The 24,099-nt window shown below is 45.6% G+C and overlaps 1 protein-coding gene across 2 annotated transcripts in view; it reads left to right on the top strand.

Annotated features, from left to right (window-relative positions):
• LOC115104484 (protein 4.1-like) overlaps nt 1-24,099 on the top strand; it is a 137,801-nt gene that overhangs the window by 63,218 nt on the left and 50,484 nt on the right. For both annotated transcript variants that reach the window (XM_065006958.1, XM_065006957.1), the window contains exons 7-16: nt 1,961-2,179; nt 2,904-2,991; nt 6,193-6,237; nt 9,173-9,325; nt 9,662-9,759; nt 9,993-10,168; nt 15,706-16,020; nt 18,630-18,856; nt 19,696-19,743; nt 19,935-19,970. In XM_065006958.1, coding sequence (XP_064863030.1) covers nt 1,961-2,179; nt 2,904-2,991; nt 6,193-6,237; nt 9,173-9,325; nt 9,662-9,759; nt 9,993-10,168; nt 15,706-16,020; nt 18,630-18,856; nt 19,696-19,743; nt 19,935-19,970 — 1,405 coding nt within the window. The remainder of the gene's footprint in view (nt 1-1,960; nt 2,180-2,903; nt 2,992-6,192; nt 6,238-9,172; nt 9,326-9,661; nt 9,760-9,992; nt 10,169-15,705; nt 16,021-18,629; nt 18,857-19,695; nt 19,744-19,934; nt 19,971-24,099) is intronic.

The following is a 24,099-nucleotide window of genomic DNA, read 5'->3' as shown; positions in this document are numbered from 1 at the left end:
TCCCTGTGGAACGCTTTCCACACCTTGAAGTCAACATGGGCCAGCATCCCTGTGGAACGCTTTCCACACCTTGTAGAGTCAACATGGGCCAGCATCCCTGTGGAACGCTTTCCACACCTTGAAGTCAACATGGGCCAGCATCCCTGTGGAACGCTTTCCACACCTTGAAGTCAACATGGGCCAGCATCCCTGTGGAACGCTTTCCACACCTTGAAGTCAACATGGGCCAGCATCCCTGTGGAACGCTTTCCACACCTTGAAGTCAACATGGGCCAGCATCCCTGTGGAACGCTTTCCACACCTTGAAGTCAACATGGGCCAGCATCCCTGTGGAACGCTTTCCACACCTTGAAGTCAACATGGGCCAGCATCCCTGTGGAACGCTTTCCACACATTGGAGTCAACATGGGCCAGCATCCCTGTGGAACGCTTTCCACACCTTGAAGTCAACATGGGCCAGCATCCCTGTGGAACGCTTTCCACACCTTGAAGTCAACATGGGCCAGCATCCCTGTCGAACGCTTTCCACACCTTGAAGTCAACATGGGCCAGCATCCCTGTGGAACGCTTTCCACACCTTGAAGTCAACATGGGCCAGCATCCCTGTGGAACGCTTTCCACACCTTGAAGTCAACATGGGCCAGCATCCCTGTGGAACGCTTTCCACACCTTGAAGTCAACATGGGCCAGCATCCCTGTGGAACGCTTTCCACACCTTGAAGTCAACATGGGCCAGCATCCCTGTGGAACGCTTTCCACACCTTGAAGTCAACATGGGCCAGCATCCCTGTGGAACGCTTTCCACACCTTGAAGTCAACATGGGCCAGCATCCCTGTGGAACGCTTTCCACACCTTGAAGTCAACATGGGCCAGCATCCCTGTGGAACGCTTTCCACACCTTGAAGTCAACATGGGCCAGCATCCCTGTGGAACGCTTTCCACACCTTGAAGTCAACATGGGCCAGCATCCCTGTCGAACGCTTTCCACACCTTGAAGTCAACATGGGCCAGCATCCCTGTGGAACGCTTTCCACACCTTGAAGTCAACATGGGCCAGCATCCCTGTCGAACGCTTTCCACACCTTGAAGTCAACATGGGCCAGCATCCCTGTGGAACGCTTTCCACACCTTGTAGAATCAACATGGGCCAGCATCCCTGTGGAACGCTTTCCACACCTTGTAGAATCAACGAATTGAGGCTGTTCTGAGGGCAAAGGGGATGAAACATTTATTTATTTTGACCCCTTTTTCTCCCCAATTTTGTGGTATCCAATTGGTAGATAGTCTTGTCTTATCGCATTTCCCGTACGGCTCGGAAGAGGAGAAGGTCGAGAGCCGTGCGTTCTCCTAAACACAACCCAATCAGGCCGCACTGCTTCTTCACACAATGCCCACTTAACCTGGAAGCAAGCCACACCAATGTGTCGGAGGAAACACGGTACACCTGGTGACCGTGTCAGCGGGCACTGCGCCCGGCCCGCCACAGGAGTCGCTAGTGCACGATGGGACAAGGACATCCCTGCCTGCCAAACCCTCCCCAAACCCAGACGACGCTGAGCCAATTGTGCGCCGCCACATGGGTCTCCCGGTCGTGGCCGGCTGCGACAGAGCCTGGACTCAAACATAGAATCTCTAGTGGCACAGCTAGCCTTAGACCACTGCACCACTCGGGAGGCCGGGGGATGGACCTTAATATTAGGAAGGTGTTCGTAATGTTTGGTATACTCAGTGTATATAAGCATAATAACAAATTAAACATTTTTATCAATGAAATACTGTCCTGTGTGCATTATTTCCATTGACCTCTTTCTCGCTCTTTCTCTCTTACTCTTTTTTCTCCCTTTCTCTCACACTTTTTTCTCTCCTCATGACACAAACTCCATCCCTCACTCTCCTTTCTCTTTCCCCGCCCCTCTCTATCTGTCCCACGCCCTCTCATCCCTTTCTCTCCCCTTGCAGATATTACCTGTGCCTCCAGTTGAGGGATGACGTGGTGTCTGGGCGTCTGCCATGCTCTTTCGCCACCCACACGGTGCTGGGATCCTACACGGTTCAATCAGAGTTGGGGGACTACGATCTCGAGGAGTCTGGGACGGACTACGTCAGCGAGTTCCGCTTCGCCCCCAACCAGACCAAGGAGCTGGAGGAGAAGGTCATGGACCTGCACAAGAACTACAAGTTAGTCTTGTGTTGAGAACTACACTTAGAAGAAAGGGTTCTTCATCAGTTCCCATACGAGAACCCTTTTTGGTTCCAAGTGGAAACCTTTTTTGGTTCCAGGTGGAACCCTTTTTGGTTCCAGGTAAAACTTTTTGGGGCTCCACGTAGAACCTTCTATGGAAAGGGTGTTACATGGAACTCAAAAGGGTTCTAGCTGGAACCAAGGGGGTTATTTCTACCTGGTACCAAAAAGGTTCTTCAAAGGGTTCTCCTATTGGGACAGCCCTTTTCGGTTCTAGATAGCACCTTTTTTTCTAAGAGTGTACAAGTCTGGTTGTCTGTTCGTCTGTCTCTCTAGAACTACAAGTCAGTCTGATTGTCTGTTCGTCTGTCTCTCTAGAACTACAAGTCTGTCTGATTGTCTGTTCGTCTGTCTCTCTAGAACTACAAGTCAGTCTGGTTATCTGTTCGTCTGTCTGTCTAGAACTACAAGTCAGTCTGATTGTCTGTTTGTCTGTCTGTCTAGAACTACAAGTCAGTCTGGTTGTCTGTTCGTCTGTCTCTCTAGAACTACAAGTCAGTCTGGTGGTCTGTTCGTCTGTCTCTCTAGAACTACAAGTCAGTCTGGTGGTCTGTACATGTGTCTGTCCGTCTGTCTGACCTAATGGAAGAAAAAGTCATGGTCTCAAAAGTAGCTGTCAAAAACCCATACAAAAAGCTGTGTGTATCTTTGTCTCTCCAGAGGAATGACGCCAGCTGACGCTGAGATGCACTTCCTGGAAAACGTGAAGAAGCTGTCCATGTACGGAGTTGACCTGCACCATGCCAAGGTAAAGTGGCCTAATTAAACTTTTACAAAACAGGCTACCTGTTATTGACCCCAACCCTGTTGTTGTTTTTCAAAATGCCTGCCCTGTCATGAATTGAAAAAGCCCTATTGTTATGGCCTGCATGATGCTGCCTGGTTCCCTGCTCTTTGACCCCCAGCAGCTGCATGATGCTGCCTGGTTCCCTGCCCTTTGACCCCCAGCAGCTGCATGATGCTGCCTGGTTTCCTGTCATTTGACCCCCAGCAGCTGCATGATGCTGCCTGGTTTCCTGTCATTTGACCCCCAGCAGCTTCAATAGCCATTTGGATCATTGTTGTTTGAACCCTCAGGTCCAGTCCATGGTGTTGTGTACTGCTCTCAGTGACACCTCAAACCCCACTTCAGGTCCAGTCCATGGTGTTGTGTACTGCTCTCAGTGACACCTCAAACCCCACTTCAGGTCCAGTCCATGGTGTTGTGTACTGCTCTCAGTGACACCTCAAACCCCACTTCAGGTCCAGTCCATGGTGTTGTGTACTGCTCTCAGTGACACCTCAAACCCCACTTCAGGTCCAGTCCATGGTGTTGTGTACTGCTCTCAGTGACACCTCAAACCCCACTTCAGGTCCAGTCCATGGTGTTGTGTACTGCTCTCAGTAACACCTCAAACCCCACTTCAGGTCCAGTCCATGGTGTTGTGTACTGCTCTCAGTGACACCTCAAACCCCACTTCAGGTCCAGTCCATGGTGTTGTGTACTGCTCTCAGTAACACCTCAAACCCCACTTCAGATCCAGTCCATGGTGTTGTGTACTGCTCTCAGTAACACCTCAAAACCCACTTCAGGTCCAGTCCATGGTGTTGTGTACTGCTCTCAGTAACACCTCAAACCCCACTTCAGGTCCAGTCCATGGTGTTGTGTACTGCTCTCAGTGACACCTCAAAAACCCGGGTCTAGGAGAAATAAGTTTAGTTTAGTTTAACCTTGCTACTAAATTTATGAATTTAGCCTATCAGAGGTGTGTACGCTAGACATGGTCTGAATTTAGCCTATCAGTGGTGTGTACGCTAGACATGGTCTGAATTTAGCCTATCAGAGGTGTGTTCGCTATACATGGTCTGAATTTAGCATATCAGAGGTGTGTTCACTATACATGGTCTGAATTTATCCTATCAGAGGTGTGTTCTCTATATATGGTCTGAATTTAGCCTATCAGAGGTGTGTTCGCTAGACATGGTCTGAATTTAGCCTATCAGAGGTGTGTACGCTAGACATGGTCTGAATTTTGCCTATCAGAGGTGTGTTCACTATACATGGTCTGAATTTTGCCTATCAGAGGTGTGTTCGCTAGACATGGTCTGAATTTTGCCTATCAGAGGTGTGTTCACTATACATGGTCTGAATTTTGCCTATCAGAGGTGTGTATGCTAGACATGGTCTACCTATTACTCGCTAATGTCTGTTTTGTGTTGAATATTGTTCCTTTGTAACTATGTTGTTTGTTTCTGTTGTTTGCAATGTCAGCTGGGGATCACATTTTAGGACTAACTACCCAAATCTAAGTAACCAAGTAAATCAAAAACTCTGGCCCAATTCGCTGACATAGATTTGAATGCATATGGCACAGTCAATTAAAATAACATAGATTTGAATGGAAATGGCACAGTCAGATAAAATATCATAGATTTGAATGGAAATGGCACAGTCAGATAAAATATCATAGATTTTAATGGAAATGGCACAGTCAGATAAAATATCATAGATTTGAATGGAAATGGCACAGTCAGATAAAATATCATAGATTTGAATGGAAATGGCACAGTCAGATAAAATATCATAGATTTGAATAGAAATGGCACAGTCAGAAAAAATATCATAGATTTGAATGGAAATGGCACAGTCAGATAAAATATCATAGATTTGAATGGAAATGGCACAGTCAGATAAAATATCATAGATTTGGATGGAAATGGCACAGATAGATAAAATATCATAGATTTGAATGGAAATGGCACAGTCAGATAAAATATCATAGATTTGAATGGAAATGGCACAGATAGATAAAATATCATAGATTTGGATGGAAATGGCACAGTCAGATAAAATATCATAGATTTGGATGGAAATGGCACAGTCAGATAAAATATCATAGATTTGGATGGAAATGGCACAGTCAGATAAAATATCATAGATTTGAATGGAAATGGCACAGTCAGATAAAATATCATAGATTTGGATGGAAATGGCACAGTCAGATAAAATATCATAGATTTGGATGGAAATGGCACAGATAGATAAAATATCATAGATTTGGATGGAAATGGCACAGTCAGATAAAATATCATAGATTTGGATGGAAATGGCACAGATAGATTATACTCAAGGAACGAGTATTTTAGCTCAACTTTTTACAAATATGGCACATTTTTGTCTTCATCAAAGAAATATTGTTTGGACATTTGTATTTCTGTTGCCGTGGCCTCCTGAGTGGTGCAGTGGTCTAAGGCACTGCATCGCAGTGCTAGCTGTGCCACTACAGATTCTAGGTTTGAGTCCAGGCTCGGTCCCAGCTGGCCGCGACCGGGGACCCGTGGGGCGGCGCACAATTGGCCCAGCGTCCGGTTTAGGGGAGGGTTTGGCTGGCATGGATGTCTTTTCCCATAATGCACCAGTGACTCCTGTGGCGGGCCGGGCGTAATGCACGCTGACACGGTCGCCAGGTGCACGGTGTTTCCTATGACACATTGATGTGACTGGCTTCCGGGTTAAGTGAGCATTGTGTCAAGAAGCAGCGCGGCTTGATTGGGTTGTGTTTCGGAGGACGCACGGCTCTCGACCTTCGCCTGTCCCAAGTCCGTACGGGAGTTGCAGCGATGAGACAAGACTGTAACTACCAATTGGATGCCACAAAATAATAATACAATTCCATTGCCAGCCATGTATATATAGCCTGACCCAACGATTGATTGGGTTATATCATCTGACCTCATGTGAATCAACGCAATGATGGAAAAACCATTCACCTCCTCACACCAAATGTGTAATAGAGTAAGCATATTGTTTTGTCTTGAAATATAATAATAATGAAATAATGACATGCAGCTATTTCACTTCAGATTTGCGTTAATAACCAAATGAGAGATCACACTGATAGCATGGAAACATTCCCTCTGGTCAGAACAGCCTATGATTGTGTTTTCTAATTCTTACTGAATGTTCTAGTTGGTAGGAAGCCTGTTTGAGTGCTTGTCTCCAGCTAAGGGCGAGGTAAGGCTTGCATTTTGTTTGTGTGTATGTAGAGTCACATGTATGTTACATGTGTCCCTGTCTGAAAACCCTTGTCTTCGTGCATGTCCTGTTAGAGTCCATTGTTTGGAGCTGTGTGGGGTTGGCTCACCACAGTTTCGAGTTGACATTGTGGATGCCTGTAGTTGTAGTCTCTTAGGTGGCTGTTGTGAGGTATAGGACATCACCCCCCCCCCCCCCCACCCTTCATAGCCCCCGTGCATATATATCCCACTCACAGGGAGTTGTGGACCCCCTCTGTCCCCCCATCTGCTCTGTGACACCACGACTGTGTTGATCTGCAGACTTCAAGACCTTTTGGGGAAGGCCTCATCATCGTGATGTCATGTGACTTGTATCTGCCACCTTAGCCCCACATAGGCTACTTTCCAATATCCACACTAACATGCCACTTGAATGAAGCAATCAGGAATGCATTTCAGGTGGTATGCTAGTGTGAAAATTGGAACATGGCATTAGATTTTAGGCCAGAGTAGATGTCACTGCAGTCATAGGCTTTGCCTCATGAGTGATAGACTCCTCCATCACCATTACATTCACTGGCCTTGCAATGCCATCATATTGCGGTGTGTGAATGAAAGTTTAGACAAAATGCTTCCTGCTGCATTGTAGACCTTCAGCATCTATGAAACTGGAACACAGTTCATAGTGCAACACAGCTGAACATACCTAAGTGTTGCTCGTTACTACCCTAAACTAAGCTGAACAAAAATATAAACGCTACGCAATGTTGTGCACAAATATGTTTACATCCCTGTTAGTGAGCATTTCTCCTTTGCCAAGATAATCCATCCACCTGACAGATGTGGCATATCACAAAGCGAACTAAACAGAATGATCATTACACAGGTTCACCTTGTGCTTGGGGACAAATAAAGTCCTCTCTAAAAATGTGCAGTTTTGTCACACAACACAATGCAACAGATGATTCACGTTTTGGGGGAGTGTGCAATTGGCATGCTGACTGCAGGAATGTCCAACATAGCTGTTGCCAGATATTTTAATGTTCATTAAAATATCTGTGTGTGTGGGGGATGGGGGGGGGTCATTCTGAATGGCTGGGCCTGGCTCTAAAGTGGGTGGGCCTATGCCCTCACAGGCCCACACATGGCTGCGTCCCTGCCCAGTCATGTGAAATGTATAGATTAGGGCCAGTTGACTGATTTCCTTCTATGAAATGTAACTCATTAAAATATTTTTAAATTGTTGCATGTTGCATTTATATTTTTGTTCAGTACACATTTACATAGCTAAGACAAGTACATCAGTGTGCTCTTTAAATTCTCTTCAAAATCTGTGCTCCCCTCGTCTCCTTAACTTCATCTGCACTGATTGGAACGTGACAGGTAAAAACAAGATGGTGGAAGATCATCATTAGACTGGCTTTCACCTGGTCACTTCTTTCACCTGGTCACTTCTTTCACCTGGTCACTTCTTTCACCTGGTCACTGCTTTCACCTGGTCACTTCTTTCACCTGGTCACTTCTTTCACCTGGTCACTTCTTTCACCTGGTCACTTCTTTCACCTGGTCACCTCTTTCACCTGGTCACTTCTTTCACCTGGTCACTTCTTTCACCTGGTCACTTCTTTCACTTGGTCGATTCTTTCACTTGGTCACTTCTTTCACCTGGTCACCTCTTTCACCTGGTCACTTCTTTCACCTGGTCACTTCTTTCACCTGGTCACTTCTTTCACCTGGTCACTTCTTTCACCTGGTCGATTCTTTCACTTGGTCACTTCTTTCACCTGGTCACTTCTTTCACCTGGTCACCTCTTTCACCTGGTCACTTCTTTCACCTGGTCGGATCTTTCACCTGGTCACTTCTTTCACCTGGTCACTTCTTTCACCTGGTCACTTCTTTCACCAGATCAGTGCAATGAAGGAGAAGAGGAGAGGACAGAATTTTTAGGCAATTGAGAAAGAGCCCAAGACCTGCTCCTGGCTATAAAGCCAGATATATGACTAGTGAAAGTGGGAGTTGTGAAAATAGATAGTTTTAGGATAAATAATTGGTTTCTGTTAATGTAAGTCCATTTCTTGTCTCTTGAGTTCTTGGTTTCGTTGAAATATGTTCGTCGACATTACAACAGCTTCATGATGATTTCATTTTATTTAAATTACAAAGCTAATTTGAATCCGTCATTGAGAAATGCTTTGTAATTGGCTTGCTGTATCGCCAGTTGTCTTAGGCCGTCTATCTTGTAGGAGAAAGTGGTGGTGTCTGGATATTGTGAACCAATATTTTTTTTTTTACAATCAAGAAACCTTTTTTTGCCTGGTTTTCAGTTTGTTTTGGCATTAGTCAACTACTTTCCTGTTATCATTTACACATTTTATTTGTCACGTGCACAAGTACAGTTAAATGCTGAACTTGCAAGCCCTACCCAACAATATTTTTTTAAAGTATATTAAAAAAACACTAATAAAAAACACGAGAAATAAGAAATAAAAGAGGATGCTCTCTTATTTCCACTTGGTATAGGAGTCTAATAAAGAGTGGACATACTGTAGAACAGGACCGTTTAACACCAGGCCTGGAGGGCCGAAACACCTCTGGACTCTCTGGGTCAATTAGTAACATGCATCATTCAATGAGCTACGAGGTAGTAAAGAAAAGCAGGACTTTGGCCCTTTAGGCATGGAGTTGACTAGCCCTGCCCACAGTAACCTGAGTCAAGCCCAAACTGACTGACACCCAGGCTACCTCAATGTGAAACTAGTTTGAGTTGCAACATTACAGAAACCTTCCCTATTCACACCCTGTTCCCTGTTTTTTTTTTTATACCAGTTTGCAGATGTTTCAAGAATTTTGCAATAAAGAATGAAATAAAAAGTGTAGTTTGAGTAGTGTCAAGTTGTTGACCACGGTGTGTGTTCCTGCCGGTCCTTCCCAGGATTCGGAGGGTGTTGAGATCATGTTGGGCGTGTGCTCTAGCGGTCTTCTGATCTACCGTGACCGCCTGCGCATCAACAGGTTCGCCTGGCCCAAAGTCCTCAAGATTTCCTATAAAAGGAATAATTTCTACATCAAAATACGCCCCGGAGAGGTAAGCATGTCAGCATGGCCCTCCTAACATGAAAGAAGTGTCCCTATCCTGTTTCATGTATGTAGAATGGCATCACATAGAATGACATCACATAGAATGGCATTGCATAGAATGACATCACATAGAATGACATCACATATAATGACATCACATAGATTGACATCACATATAATGACATCACATAGAATGACTTCACATAGAATGACATCACATAGAATGACATCACATATAATGACATCACATAGATTGACATCACATAGAATGACGTGTGTGTGTGTGTGTGTGTGTGTGTGTGTGTGTGTGTGTGTGTGTTTTTTCTGTACGTTTTGCCGTCAGTTTGAGCAGTTTGAAAGCACCATCGGGTTCAAGCTCCCCAACCATCGGGCGGCCAAGAGACTATGGAAAGTCTGCGTGGAGCACCACACCTTTTTCAGGTGAGACCTGGGCCACCACCTCAACGTGTAGACATCTGCCATTTCCGTGGAGGGTTTTGAAAGTAATTTTATAGCTATTGTATATTGTCTTGATTATCTTCACGCTGGGTTGGAGTAAAAGCCTGCATGCCCTGCTTCCCTCCAGGATCATTTTCCTATCCCTGCTGTAATAGTGTGGCTTTCTTGACCTCCTCCTTGTTCTCCTGACCTCACCATTCCTCCCTGTCCTCTAGGTTGGTGTCTCCAGAAACTCCCCCCAAGAAGTTCCTAAATCTGGGCTCTAAGTTCCGATACAGTGGGAGAACCCAGGCCCAGACGAGACGAGCCAGCTCCCAGATCGTCCGTCCGGCGCCCCGCTTCGAGCGCTCCACCAGCAAGCGCTACATCATGTCGCGCAGCCTGGACGGAGGTTCGTAGTTCCATCAACATTTCTCTTAGGAATGAAAGAGGATTGTGTCACATTTCTTCCCATAGAGTTTGTGTTGGGAAAGTTAGCCTGAAAGCATCGAGTGCGCCACCATAAAGCTAGGTACAGGACATCAACCACAAACGACTCAACCTAAATGAACAAGAAAATCATGTCGTCCTTGTCCCCCTCTGTCTCTATGTCCAGACTATTTTGAAGTTACTATCTCTTAAGCTGTTGAATTCAGCTGATAGGGTGTCAAGAGGACAGTACATTTGACCATACAGCTCAGGCACCAATCAATCAATGAACCCATCTGTCATAATGGCCATACCACTGCACACCTTGTGACATCTGTCAATCAATCACACTTGATTTGGTCTTCACAACCATTGACATTGACTCAGGTCCTTCCAGACCTGTCATTGGCTGACAAGTGCCACTGGTGTGAATAGGGAATTGGTATTTTGTATACTTTCCCTTGAAATTCCCTAGAACAATGCAACTTCATATTCTCCACAGAGCCATTTTGTTCACCGTTTGTCTTAAATGTGGCCGTTTGCTTGATAGCGTCACCGTTTCCCAGTCTACATGAAAGCATGAACCTCCCTAAGCAGCCGTGCTGTGAAGTCACTAAAGCCTCAGTATGTCGCTCAGACTCATTACAACTTGTAGCCATTGTTTTATCCTCGCTGCTCTGCACTCACATCGCCTTTTCATCCCCTCAAAGTACCCAGGGCTGTCCCCCTCTCCCCTGTCTTTATCAACCAGTCCCAGACCATGGGTAATGTCCTTTATTTTTCAGGCCAGCTCACAGAGGTAGCCGCAGTTAGATGGCTCATAGTGACAGCGGCTGTGTACGAAGAGGGAATGGATACTCGCCACAGGAATTTATCAGACGCCCCCATTGTGTTATTTTGACATCTTCGCTCGGCAACGCACCCTCTGCTTTTGTCCCCTGTAACCCCCTGTTCTCCCCCATTCTCCCTGTTCTCTCCCATTCTCCCTGTTCTCTCCTGTAACCTCCTGTTCTCCCCATTCTCCCTGTTCTCCCCCATTCTCCCTGTTCTCTCCTGTAACCCCCTGTAACCTCCTGTTCTCCCCCATTCTCCCTGTTCTCTCCCATTCTCCCTGTTCTCTCCTGTAACCTCCTGTTCTCCCCATTCTCCCTGTTCTCCCCCATTCTCCCTGTTCTCTCCTGTAACCCCCTGTAACCTCCTGTTCTCCCCCATTCTCCCTGTTCTCCCTGTAACCCCCTGTAACCTCCTGTTCTCCCCCATTCTCCCTGTTCTCCCCCATTCTCCCTGTTCTCTCCCATTCTCCCTGTTCTCTCCTGTAACCTTCTGTTCTCCCCCATTCTCCCTGTTCTCTCCTGTAACCCCCTGTAACCTCCTGTTCTCCCCCATTCTCCCTGTTCTCTCCCATTCTCCCTGTTCTCTCCTGTAACCTCCTGTTCTCCCCCATTCTCCCTGTTCTCTCCCATTCTCCCTGTTCTCTCCTGTAACCTCCTGTTCTCCCCCATTCTCCCTGTTCTCTCCCATTCTCCCTGTTCTCTCCTGTAACCTCCTGTTCTCCCCATTCTCCCTGTTCTCTCCCATTCTCCCTTTTCTCTCCTGTAACCCCCTGTTCTCCCCAATTCTCCCTGTTCTCTCCTGTAACCCCCTGTTTCCCCCTGTTTCCCCATGTAACCTCCTGTTCTCCCCCATTCTCCCTGTTCTCTCCTGTAACCTCCTGTTCTCCCCCATTCTCCCTGTTCTCCCCAATTCTCCCTTTTCTCTCCTGTAACCCCCTGTTCTCTCCCATTCTCCCTGTTCTCTCCTGTAACCCCTGTTCTCCCCAATTCTCCCTGTTCTCTCCTGTAACCCCTGTAACCTCCTGTTCTCCCCCATTCTCCCTGTTCTCTCCCATTCTCCCTGTTCTCTCCTGTAACCCCTGTTTTCTCCTGTAACCCCCTGTTCTCTCCTGTAACCCCTGTTTCCCCATGTAACCTCCTGTTCTCCCCCATTCTCCCTGTTCTCTCCTGTAACCTCCTGTTCTCCCCCATTCTCCCTGTTCTCCCCCATTCTCCCTGTTCTCTCCTGTAACCCCTGTTCTCCCCAATTCTCCCTGTTCTCTCCTGTAACCCCCTGTTTCCCCCTGTAACTTCCTGTTCTCCCCCATTCTCCCTGTTCTCTCCTGTAACCCCCTGTTCTCCCCAATTCTCCCTGTTCTCTCCTGTAACCAAATCAAAATCAAATCAAATCAAATTTTATTTGTCACATACACATGGTTAGCAGATGTTAATGCGAGTGTAGCGAAATGCTTGTGCTTCTAGTTCCGACAATGCAGTGATAACCAACAAGTAATCTAACTAACAATTCCAAAACTACTGTCTTATACACAGTGTAAGGGGATAAGGAATATGTACATAAGGATATATGAATGAGTGATGGTACAGAGCAGCATACAGTAGATGGTATCGAGTACAGTATATACATATGAGATGAGTATGTAGACAAAGTAAACAAAGTGGCATAGTTAAAGTGGCTAGTGACATAAGAATGCAGTCGATGATCTAGAGTACAGTATATACATATGCATATGAGATGAATAATGTAGGGTAAGTAACATTATATAAGGTAGCATTGTTTAAAGTGGCTAGTGATATATTTACATCATTTCCCATCAATTCCCATTATTAAAGTGGCTGGAGTTGGGTCAGTGTCAATGACAGTGTGTTGGCAGCAGCCACTCAATGTTAGTGGTGGCTGTTTAACAGTCTGATGGCCTTGAGATAGAAGCTGTTTTTCAGTCTCTCGGTCCCAGCTTTGATGCACCTGTACTGACCTCGCCTTCTGGATGATAGCGGGGTGAACAGGCAGTGGTTCGGGTGGTTGATGTCCTTGATGATCTTTATGGCCTTCCTGTAACATCGGGTGGTGTAGGTGTCCTGGAGGGCAGGTAGTTTGCCCCCGGTGATGCGTTGTGCAGACCTCACTACCCTCTGGAGAGCCTTACGGTTGAGGGCGGAGCAGTTGCCGTACCAGGCGGTGATACAGCCCGCCAGGATGCTCTCGATTGTGCATCTGTAGAAGTTTGTGAGTGCTTTTGGTGACAAGCCGAATTTCTTCAGCCTCCTGAGGTTGAAGAGGCGCTGCTGCGCCTTCTTCACGACGCTGTCAGTGTGAGTGGACCAATTCAGTTTGTCTGTGATGTGTGTCTGTTCTCCCCCATTCTCCCTGTTCTCTCCCATTCTCCCTGTTCTCTCCTGTAACCCCCTGTTCTCTCCTGTAACCCCCTGTTCTCTCCTGTAACCCCCTGTTTCCCCCTGTTTCCCCATGTAACCTCCTGTTCTCCCCCATTCTCCCTGTTCTCTCCTGTAACCTCCTGTTCTCCCCCATTCTCCCTGTTTCCCCCTGTAACTTCCTGTTCTCCCCCATTCTCCCTGTTCTCTCCCATTCTCCCTGTTCTCTCCTGTAACCCCCTGTTCTCCCCAATTCTCCCTGTTCTCTCCTGTAACCCCCTGTAACCTCCTGTTCTCCCCATTCTCCCTGTTCTCTCCCATTCTCCCTGTTTTCTCCTGTAACCCCCTGTTCTCTCCTGTAACCCCCTGTTTCCCCATGTAACCTCCTGTTCTCCCCATTCTCCCTGTTCTCTCCTGTAACCTCCTGTTCTCCCCCATTCTCCCTGTTCTCCCCCATTCTCCCTGTTCTCTCCTGTAACCCCTTGTTCTCCCCAATTCTCCCTGTTCTCTCCTGTAACCCCTGTTTCCCCCTGTAACTTCCTGTTCTCCCCCATTCTCCCTGTTCTCTCCCATTCTCCCTGTTCTCTCCTGTAACCCCCTGTTCTCCCCAATTCTCCCTGTTCTCTCCTGTAACCCCCTGTAACCTCCTGTTCTCCCCCATTCTCCCTGTTCTCTCCCATTCTCCCTGTTCTCTCCTGTAACCTCCTGTTCTCCCCCATTCTCCCTGTTCTCTCCTGTAACCTCCTGTTCTCCCCTGTAACCTCCTGTTCTCCCCCATTCTCCCTGTTCTCTCCTGTAACCTCCTGTTCTCCCCTGTAACCTCCTGTTCTCCCCATTCTCCCTGTTCTCTCCTGTAACCCCCTGTTCTCTCCTGTAACCCCTGTTCTCCCCAGTTTCTCTCTGTTCTCCCCTGTAACCCCCTGTTCTCCCCTGTAAAGCCCTGTTCTCCCCTGTAAAGCCCTGTTCTCCCCTGTAAAGCCCTGTTCTCTCCTGTAACCCCCTGTTCTCCCCAATTCTCTCTGTTCTCTCCTGTAACCCCCTGTTCTCCCCAGTTCTCTCTGTTCTCCCCTGTAACCCCCTGTTCTCCCCTGTAAAGCCCTGTTCTCCCGGTAAAGCCCTGTTCTCTCCTGTAACCCCCTGTTCTCCCCAATTCTCTCTGTTCTCTCCTGTAACCCCCTGTTCTCCCCAGTTCTCTCTGTTCTCCCCTGTAACCCCCTGTAAAGCCCTGTTATCCCCTGTAAAGCCCTGTTCTCTCCTGTAACCCCCTGTTCTCCCCAATTCTCTCTGTTCTCCCCTGTAAAGCCCTGTTCTCCCCTGTAACCCCCTGTTCTCCCCTGTAAAGCCCTGTTCTCTCCTGTAACCCCCTGTTCTCTCCTGTAACCCCCTGTTCTCCCCAGTTCTCTCTGTTCTCCCCTGTAACCCCTGTTCTCCCCTGTAAAGCCCTGTTCTCCCCTGTAAAGCCCTGTTCTCTCCTGTAACCCCCTGTTCTCCCCAATTCTCTCTGTTCTCCCCCGTTCTCTCCTGTAACCTCCTGTTCTCCCCAATTCTCTCTGTTCTCCCCCGTTCTCCCCTGTAACCCCCTGTTCTCCCCAATTCTCTCTGTCCCCCCCGTTCTCCCCTGTAACCCCCAGTTCTCCCCTGTCCAGCCCCGTTCACTGATTAATTGGAGAATTTGTTTTTACATTTTATTTATGCCCCTTCCAGAGCCATGTCAGCCAGCTGTCTTTGTCTTGATTGCCGGCGTGGGTCGTCACTATCATATCAGATCTGTGGATGAAAACCGGTCCATTTGAATGTAAATGTTGTTGTAGCTGGCGTCCCCAGCTGATGTCTCATCTCGGGGTGACGAGCTCTTTTGGCGGAATTTCACTAGCTAACTGATGTGGCAGAGAGACTCTGCCAATTGGGTGTGGTGCCAATTTAATATGAGCCTCCTCGGGGCCCGTATTAGATTCAGACTCGTCATTATCATTGGCCCGAAAAGGCAACATTGATATTTATGTCTCAACTCCTCATTGATGGGAGCCAGTTCAGTGTCTGACGGTTGGTTCTCCTCCCATCCGAAAGTGTATCCATCCTCTAGCACTGTAAGACTCAACTCCATCTCTTAGTCTGAGGCTTTCCATAACACTGTGAATCAGACACAACTTACACATCCTTTAACATTCATGTATTCAAATCTATAGTCAATATCTCTACAGAATTATAATATAAACCAACAATATTCTCTCAAGTGCTCAGCTGACTCCCTAATGCTCAGATTTGAATAGTATTACATCATCATGTTAATATTGAATTTCTATGCAATCCTCCTCAGCTCCGCAGAATACACCCAAAAGGAGTTCACCCAAAAGGAGTTCACCCAAAAGGAGTTCACCCAATAGGAGTTCACCCAATAGGAGTTCACCCACAAGGAGTTCACCCAAAAGGAGTTCACCCAAAAGGAGTTCACCCAATAGGAGTTCACCCAATAGGAGTTCACCCAATAGGAGTTCACCCAATAGGAGTTCACCCAAAAGGAGTTCACCCAAAAGGAGTTCACCCGAAAGGAGTTCACCCAAAAGGAATACCCCCCAGTCTGTATCCTCGAGAATTGAACCACCTGCTAGTTTTAACGTCGCTAAACCAACAGGTAGATATCATGAACTGTGTGTCTCTGTACATGCTAACAGTAGATGTAGCCCCTGCTAGCTATGCCTGCTAGTTAATTATCACATTTATGCTTCTTCCCTTTTCCTATTTTTGACGAGGGCCATTTTGTTTTGTATTTTGGGCCCTTTTTAGAGACTCCCCCCTCAGTGCTGACCAGGCTTGCATGCTCCCGTGCTGATTGGGGGAGCTCCCTGCCTAGCATGTGACTGCACCATGGCCTTCGCTTCACAGCTGTTCACTTGCAGTTGTTTGTTTCAAAACAATATGGAGGAAACAAAAAACGCCTTGTTGTGTTAGCTTGGCCGCTTACATTTACATTTACATTTAAGTCATTTAGCAGACGCTCTTATCCAGAGCGACTTACAAATTGGTGCATTCACCTTATGACATCCAGTGGAACAGCCACTTTACAATAGTGCATCTAAATCTTTTAAGGGGGGGGTGAGAAGGATTACTTTATCCTATCCTAGGTATTCCTTAAAGAGGTGGGGTTTCAGGTGTCTCCGGAAGGTGGTGATTGACTCCGCTGTCCTGGCGTCTTGAGGGAGTTTGTTCCACCATTGGGGGGCCAGAGCAGCGAACAGTTTTGACTGGGCTGAGCGGGAACTGTACTTCCTCAGTGGTAGGGAGGCGAGCAGGCCAGAGGTGGATGAACGCAGTGCCCTTGTTTGGGTGTAGGGCCTGATCAGAGCCTGGAGGTACTGAGGTGCCGTTCCCCTCACAGCTCCGTAGGCAAGCACCATGGTCTTGTAGCGGATGCGAGCTTCAACTGGAAGCCAGTGGAGAGAGCGGGGTGACGTGAGAGAACTTGGGAAGGTTGAACACCAGACGGGCTGCGGCGTTTTGGATGAGTTGTAGGGGTTTAATGGCACAGGCAGGGAGCCCAGCCAACAGCGAGTTGCAGTAATCCAGACGGGAGATGACAAGTGCCTGGATTAGGACCTGCGCCGCTTCCTGTGTGAGGCAGGGTCGTACTCTGCGGATGTTGTAGAGCATGAACCTACAGGAACGGGCCACCGCCTTGATGTTAGTTGAGACCGCTATTGTTTAATGTGGCCCGTATCTATAAGGAGACTTGACATTTACTCACTTTTTCTCCCAGCTCGTAACATGGAGTCAGAGTGCATTCTGTGCCGTCACAGATGTAGGGAGATGGTACAAGTTAACCTAGATACAGTTAATATTGGTTAGGATATGTGTTTTTCTTGGCTGAATGATAGAATACAGCTTCCTAGCTGTGTTTGGATCCACAACAGGGATGCCGTCCATTCTCTCATCTGTAACTGACTCATAGCAACGACGGAGCATCGTTTTATGTGTCAGTTAACAGCACATCCAATACCTTTGGATTTCCTGACTCGTTTACACCCTGATGCAGTAGTTGTTTTTATTGATATTTCAGTGTGTGAAAGGAGCCTTTAACAAGTAGTTTGAGCCTTTGATTTCCAGTCAATGGGGAAAATTCCAAAGCTGCGGTAAGTTAAAGAATGTTTGTAAGGCCTGCGTATCGAGGAGCTTAAACATGACAGGTTATCAGGGATTTAATAGCGAGCATTTATGATGAGAGTTGTCAACCAATCAGAAAAACCTCTGCATGGAAACTGATAGCAAATCAGAAAAACCCTTTTCTCCTCCTAAATGTGGACCCTGGTATTTCACTAGTTGCTTACTGTTTTATCTGAAACTCTTGATGATATTGTTGTATAATATCATACTGCTGATACGATTCTATGAGCAGCTATACTACATGATCTATATAAGACTAAAATATGTGGACACCTGCTCATCAAACATCTCATTCCAAAATCATGGGCATTAATATGGAGTTGGTCCCCCCTTTGTTGCTATAACAGCCGCCACTCCTCTGGGAAGGCTTTCCACTAGATGTTGGAACATTGCTGCAGGGACTTGCTTCCATTCAGCCACAAGAGCATTAGTGAGGTCGGCAACTGATGTTGGGCGATTAGACATGGCTAGCAGTTGGCGTTCCAATTTATCTCAAAGGTGTTTGATGAGGTTGAGGTCAGGGCTCTGTGCAGGCCAGTCAAATTCTTCCACACCGATCTCGACAAATCATTTCTGTATGGACCTCGCTTGGTGCGTGGGGAATTGTCATCTTGAAACAGGAAAGGGCCTTCTCCAAACTGTTGCCACAAAGTTGGAAGCACATAATTGTCTAGAATGTCATTGTATGCTGTGGTGGTGTCCACATACTTTTGTATATGAAATGCTCAGGGCTAGCTTTGTCATTTCAAACCACACAATGATTTCAGAATATTGCTTTAATTACAGATCATATCTGATAGAAAAGCTCTGATGTTGATAATATGTTATTATTTGTTATTATCAACAAGAATGGGATTTAATATCTCCTGTATCTCCTGAGTCAATGGCTGTGATGACTATGTGGATACAGACTGTAGCTCATTAGCATTACCTCTCCAACCCGCTGACCTGCAATATTGCCTCCGTTAAAGGAAAATTACAATTCCCTAAATGGAAAATGATCTGTGTGTGTATGTGTGTGTGGGTATGTGCGTGCTTGTGTCCGTGCGTGTGCGTGCATGTGCGTCTATGTGCATGCTTCAGAGATGGGCTCGGACCTATACGGAAGGGCGAAGGGCATCGCCATGAGCGACCTCATCACCACCGTGACACCGGAGAAAAGGGTGGAGGAGAGGAAGGCAGAGGAAGAGGTGGAAGTAAAGGTGGAGGTAGAGGTGGAAGTAGAGGTGGAGGTGGAGGAGGATGAGACCACGAAAGCCACCGAGATCTCTCTACCAAGTCCAACCTCTCTCATTCGACACGACACCAAGGTATAGTTCTCCACACCCAATCAAATATCTCGGTCCTTTGCCCACCCCTGAGAGCATTCTATAATACATTCCTCTGATTACCCAGATTCCACTCTGAAAATTGACAGCTGTTTATTGCCGGAGCCAAGAGTAGAAAGTAGCTAGCGCCAGCAAGAGCTATTCTGTCAGACAGACTAGAGCCAGATGGCCTTTCTCCTTCTAGGGTAGCGAAGTAGCACAAATCTCATTGTCTGGGGATGCCGCCCTGTGCTTTCACGCTCTGCCACTCTCTCTATCAGGTAGGCAGGTCCCTGATAAGTCACTAATGGAGAACTGACCTGAACCTTCAATACTCTGGCAGAGCGGCAAGTTCAGATCAGTGCCAGAACACTCAGCGAAAGGCAGGGTCAGACTATTTGAAATGTAGAAATAAAAATGGCTTTTTTTAGTGAACAAATTGATGACAAGGAGCTTAGCCTGAATGAACTTTGGCAGATGTAATGTCTGTACTTACTAGTTACCTAGGATAAGGGTTCTTAGTAGAATCCAGAGGTCAAACTACTGACGTTAATTGCATTCGTGATGAACATTTATACGGTGGGAGAGTGACCTCAAGCTGGTGGAGTCATCTGTAATGTAGTTTAATGATATTATGTTGACATAGGTCATCTGAATATGTTTTAATGCATTTCCTGTTGAGTTTTTCTTTACCCCGAAAACAGTTTACTGTCACTACTTTGTTCAACCACTTTTTCTAATAGCTAATGTTTAGGTAAATATGAGTTCTGGGGAAATGCTATACTCAACCGTAACAGCCACGGTTCTCTTTCTCCTCATGCTGTTGTGTTACTACTAAACAGACTGAACTGACTGACGCTGGTGTCGATGGTGAACTGACAGCCACGGAGGTTTGTAACATGGGTCGTCACTAGTCACCTCAACTCTCGTCTCCTTTTGTAGAAATCTTACGTTTTTTTGGTTTCACATTTCTATTTCAACAATATCTGATGTTATTTGATAATTCCTCTCGTAAGCTATAACGTGTGTTGTATTCCGGTTTCGATATCAAACTCCCTCTCTCTGCTTCCCATGCTGCCAGTCGGACCAGGAGGATGAGTCCGAGTTAAAGACACAGGTATGCTAACTAAAGTACCTTAACACTCATTACCACTCATTTCATCCACAGCTGGTCAAACGATCATTTCACCCAAAACCTGTGAGCCTGGGATTCAAAATCACTGAAGGCTGCACAATCAACAGCTGCAATCGACGAGGATATATAGATTTGACATGTAATAAAATCTAACGGACTGTCGTTTTCTTTCCAGAACAGTCTCATAAGATGAATAAAGCAGGAGAATGTGTTTGTCAGACATAGTGTGCTGATGTTAGAGGTTGGTATTGTATGGAACTGCAGGCTAGTGCATGGTGGGGACTTGGTTAGGACAGTAACAGTGGATTTACCATTTTTTATGTCATCAACATGAGGGGTTTGTAACAGGTAGCTGTTATAACAGACAGCATGAGGGGTTTGTAACAGGTAGCTGTTATAACAGATGACATGATGGGTTTGTAACAGGTAGCTGTTATAACAGACAGCATGAGGGGTTTGTAACAGGTAGATGTTATAACAGACAGCATGAGGGGTTTGTAACAGGTAGCTGTTATAACAGACAACATGAGGGGTTTGTAACAGGTAGCTGTTATAACAGACAACATGAGGGGTTTGTAACAGGTGGCTGTTATAACAGACAACATGAGGGGTTTGTAACAGGTAGCTGTTATAACAGACAACATGAGGGGTTTGTAACAGGTAGCTGTTATAACAGACAACATGAGGGGTTTGTAACAGGTAGCTGTTATAACAGACAACATGAGGGGTTTGTAACAGGTAGCTGTTATAACAGACAACATGAGGGGTTTGTAACAGGTAGCTGTTATAACAGACAACATGAGGGGTTTGTAACAGGTAGCTGTTATAACAGACAACATGAGGGGTTTGTAACAGGTAGCTGTTATAACAGACAACATGAGGGGTTTGTAACAAGTAGCTGTTATAACAGACAACATGAGGGGTTTGTAACAAGTAGCTGTTATAACAGACAACATGAGGGGTTTGTAACAGGTAGCTGTTATAACAGACAACATGAGGGGTTTGTAACAGGTAGCTGTTATAACAGACAACATGAGGGGTTTGTAACAGGTAGCTGTTATAACAGACAACATGAGGGGTTTGTAACAGGTAGCTGTTATAACAGACAACATGAGGGGTTTGTAACAGGTAGATGTTATAACAGACAACATGAGGGGTTTGTAACAGGTAGCTGTTATAACAGACAACATGAGGGGTTTGTAACAAGTAGCTGTTATAACAGACAACATGAGGGGTTTGTAACAGGTAGCTGTTATAACAGACAACATGAGGGGTTTGTAACAGGTAGCTGTTATAACAGACAACATGAGGGGTTTGTAACAGGTAGCTGTTATAACAGACAACATGAGGGGTATGTAACAGGTAGCTGTTATAACAGACAACATGAGGGGTTTGTAACAGGTAGCTGTTATAACAGACAACATGAGGGGTTTGTAACAGGTAGTTATAACAGACAACATGAGGGGTTTGTAACAGGTAGCTGTTATAACAGACAACATGAGGGGTTTGTAACAGGTAGCTGTTATAACAGACAGCATGAGGGGTTTGTAACAGGTAGTTGTTATAACAGACAGCATGAGGGGTTTGTAACAGGTAGCTGTTATAACAGACAACATGAGGGGTTTGTAACAGGTAGCTGTTATAACAGACAACATGAGGGGTTTGTAACAGGTAGCTGTTATAACAGACAACATGAGGGGTTTGTAACAGGTAGCTGTTATAACAGACAGCATGAGGGGTTTGTAACAGGTAGCTGTTATAACAGACAACATGAGGGGTTTGTAACAGGTAGTTATAACAGACAACATGAGGGGTTTGTAACAGGTAGTTATAACAGACAACATGAGGGGTTTGTAACAGGTAGTTGTTATAACAGACAACATGAGGGGTTTGTAACAGGTAGCTGTTATAACAGACAACATGAGGGGTTTGTAACAGGTAGCTGTTATAACAGACAACATGAGGGGTATGTAACAGGTAGCTGTTATAACAGACAACATGAGGGGTTTGTAACAGGTAGCTGTTATAACAGACAACATGAGGGGTTTGTAACAGGTAGCTGTTATAACAGACAACATGAGGGGTTTGTAACAGGTAGATGTTATAACAGACAACATGAGGGGTTTGTAACAGGTAGCTGTTATAACAGACAGCATGAGGGGTTTGTAACAGGTAGTTATAACAGACAACATGAGGGGTTTGTAACAGGTAGTTATAACAGACAACATGAGGGGTTTGTAACAGGTAGTTATAACAGACAACATGAGGGGTTTGTAACAGGTAGATGTTATAACAGACAACATGAGGGGTTTGTAACAGGTAGCTGTTATAACAGACAGCATGAGGGGTTTGTAACAGGTAGCTGTTATAACAGACAACATGAGGGGTTTGTAACAGGTAGTTATAACAGACAACATGAGGGGTTTGGGTTATTTGTACAGCAGGGGGTTTGTAACAGGTAGCTTATAACAGACAACATGAGGGGTTTGTAACAGGTAGCTGTTATAACAGACAGCATGAGGGGTTTGTAACAGGTAGATGTTATAACAGACAGCATGAGGGGTTTGTAACAGGTAGCGGTTATAACAGATGACATGAGGGGTTTGTAACAGGTAGATGTTATAACAGACGGCATGAGGGGTTTGTAACAGGTAGCTGTTATAACAGACAACATGAGGGGTTTGTAACAGGTAGCTGTTATAACAGACAACATGAGGGGTTTGTAACAGGTAGATGTTATAACAGACAACATGAGGGGTTTGTAACAGGTAGCTGTTATAACAGACAACATGAGGGGTTTGTACAGGTAGCTGTTATAACAGACAACATGAGGGGTTTGTAACAAGTAGCTGTTATAACAGACAACATGAGGGGTTTGTAACAAGTAGCTGTTATAACAGACAACATGAGGGGTTTGTAACAGGTAGCTGTTATAACAGACAACATGAGGGGTTTTTAACAGGTAGCTGTTATAACACAACATGAGGGGTTTGTAACAAGTAGCTGTTATAACAGACAACATGAGGGGTTTGTAACAGGTAGCTGTTATAACAGACAACATGAGGGGTTTGTAACAGGTAGCTGTTATAACAGACAACATGAGGGGTTTGTAACAGGTAGCTGTTATAACAGACAACATGAGGGGTTTGTAACAGGTAGCTGTTATAACAGACAACATGAGGGGTTTGTAACAGGTAGATGTTATAACAGACAGCATGAGGGGTTTGTAACAGGTAGCTGTTATAACAGACAACATGAGGGGTTTGTAACAGGTAGCTGTTATAACAGACAACATGAGGGGTTTGTAACAGGTAGCTGTTATAACAGATGACATGAGGGGTTTGTAACAGGTAGCTGTTATAACAGATGACATGAGGGGTTTGTAACAGGTAGCTGTTATAACAGACAACATGAGGGGTTTGTAACAGGTAGCTGTTATAACAGATGACATGAGGGGTTTGTAACAGGTAGTTGTTATAACAGACAACATGAGGGGTTTGTAACAGGTAGCTGTTATAACAGACAACATGAGGGGTTTGTAACAGGTAGTTGTTATAACAGACAACATGAGGGGTTTGTAACAGGTAGCTGTTATAACAGACAACATGAGGGGTTTGTAACAGGTAGCTGTTATAACAGACAGCATGAGGGGTTTGTAACAGGTAGTTGTTATAACAGACAGCATGAGGGGTTTGTAACAGGTAGCTGTTATAACAGACAACATGAGGGGTTTGTAACAGGTAGCTGTTATAACAGACAACATGAGGGGTTTGTAACAGGTAGATGTTATAACAGACAACATGAGGGGTTTGTAACAGGTAGCTGTTATAACAGACAACATGAGGGGTTTGTAACAGGTAGCTGTTATAACAGACAACATGAGGGGTTTGTAACAAGTAGCTGTTATAACAGACAACATGAGGGGTTTGTAACAGGTAGCTGTTATAACAGACAACATGAGGGGTTTTTAACAGGTAGCTGTTATAACACAACATGAGGGGTTTGTAACAAGTAGCTGTTATAACAGACAACATGAGGGGTTTGTAACAGGTAGCTGTTATAACAGACAACATGAGGGGTTTGTAACAGGTAGCTGTTATAACAGACAGCA

This window comes from Oncorhynchus nerka, linkage group LG22, assembly GCF_034236695.1.
Source record: "Oncorhynchus nerka isolate Pitt River linkage group LG22, Oner_Uvic_2.0, whole genome shotgun sequence".
Lineage (NCBI taxonomy): Eukaryota > Metazoa > Chordata > Actinopteri > Salmoniformes > Salmonidae > Oncorhynchus > Oncorhynchus nerka.
The sequence above is the reverse complement of the archived record's forward strand: the minus strand, read 5'-3'. Positions and strand labels throughout refer to the sequence as shown.